This window comes from Rhincodon typus, chromosome 1 (assembly GCF_021869965.1).
Source record: "Rhincodon typus isolate 14 chromosome 1, sRhiTyp1.1, whole genome shotgun sequence".
In the NCBI taxonomy this organism is placed as follows: Eukaryota; Metazoa; Chordata; class Chondrichthyes; order Orectolobiformes; family Rhincodontidae; genus Rhincodon; species Rhincodon typus.
The window spans coordinates 53286054-53287080 of NC_063332.1; the positions used below are offsets into that span (position 1 = coordinate 53286054).

The following is a 1027-nucleotide window of genomic DNA, read 5'->3' on the forward strand; positions in this document are numbered from 1 at the left end:
CTATGGGCAGTGATGGCAACCCCTGGACTTCCAAGCTCTACCACGTAGGAACCATGAAGCTACTCAGGAATCACATTAGAGAGATAGCTCGAGGATGACACATTTGGATGACACATCACCTGCAAGTCTGGAATAATCCTCTATGATAAAAGGTTAGCATTGTGGTGATCTTCATGGTCAGTGCAGTTCCTACAATGAAGGTCAATGGTAGTGAGGTCGCAGCAAGTGGCATTACTAATTTGTCACCATCACTACAAATACTATTTCTGGTAGTACTATGTAAGAGTGCTGTACTTTGTATAATCCAGAGGAGGAAGATGGTGGGTTGCCGTCATATCTCCTTTAGGATATCTGACAAGCTTGTTTTATTTTCTTATTCTCATTCATTCTCCATTAAAAGGCACAGAGGTATTTGCAATTTTAATCCTGTTTTAACCTCCATAGAAAGTGTGATGACGCAATCATGAAATTCCCACTTTAATAGACACAGCGGGAGATACTGAAGCAATGAACAGTATTGGTATCAGTTATTATATTTAAAAGTGACATGTACCGAGCAACACTGAATGCTTCTTTGAATCATTTATTGCCACGTGTATTCAACGTAAAAATACATTGAAAAGTGTACAGCGAATGTACATACACGGCACCATTCACATCAACATTTTAGAATAAGATAAGAAAAAGAAGCTTAAATGAATGCAACCTTTCTTTCCACTGCCGCAGTCCCAATCCGGGATTTCCAGCCAACGTCATGCCTCAGCCAGCGTCTTGCTCTGGGCTGCCTCACGGGGTACATGAGAAATATGTTTTCTTTTAATGATAGCACTGACTGAAACAATGTATAATAAAGGAAAACACAGATCTGTGGTACTAGTATTCTTGCAATTTTTGACATTTTATAGCTATCACATGAAGATTATACCTTTTTAATTAAAAAGTTTAAAACATAAAATGATACAAAAATTCATCTGAGACAACAAGGTGCAGGGCTGGATGAACACAGCAGGTCAAGCAGCATCATGCT

At 38.9% G+C, this 1027-nt stretch overlaps 1 protein-coding gene across 1 annotated transcript in view; it reads right to left on the reverse strand.

Moving 5' to 3' along the window:
* Positions 1-873: 873 nt before the first annotated feature.
* The window catches only part of LOC109927012 (transitional endoplasmic reticulum ATPase), a 38526-nt gene continuing 38372 nt past the window's right edge, over positions 874-1027 (reverse strand). Inside the window, exon 11 of the mRNA XM_048595327.1 lies at positions 874-925. Coding sequence (XP_048451284.1) covers positions 874-925 — 52 coding nt within the window. The remainder of the gene's footprint in view (positions 926-1027) is intronic.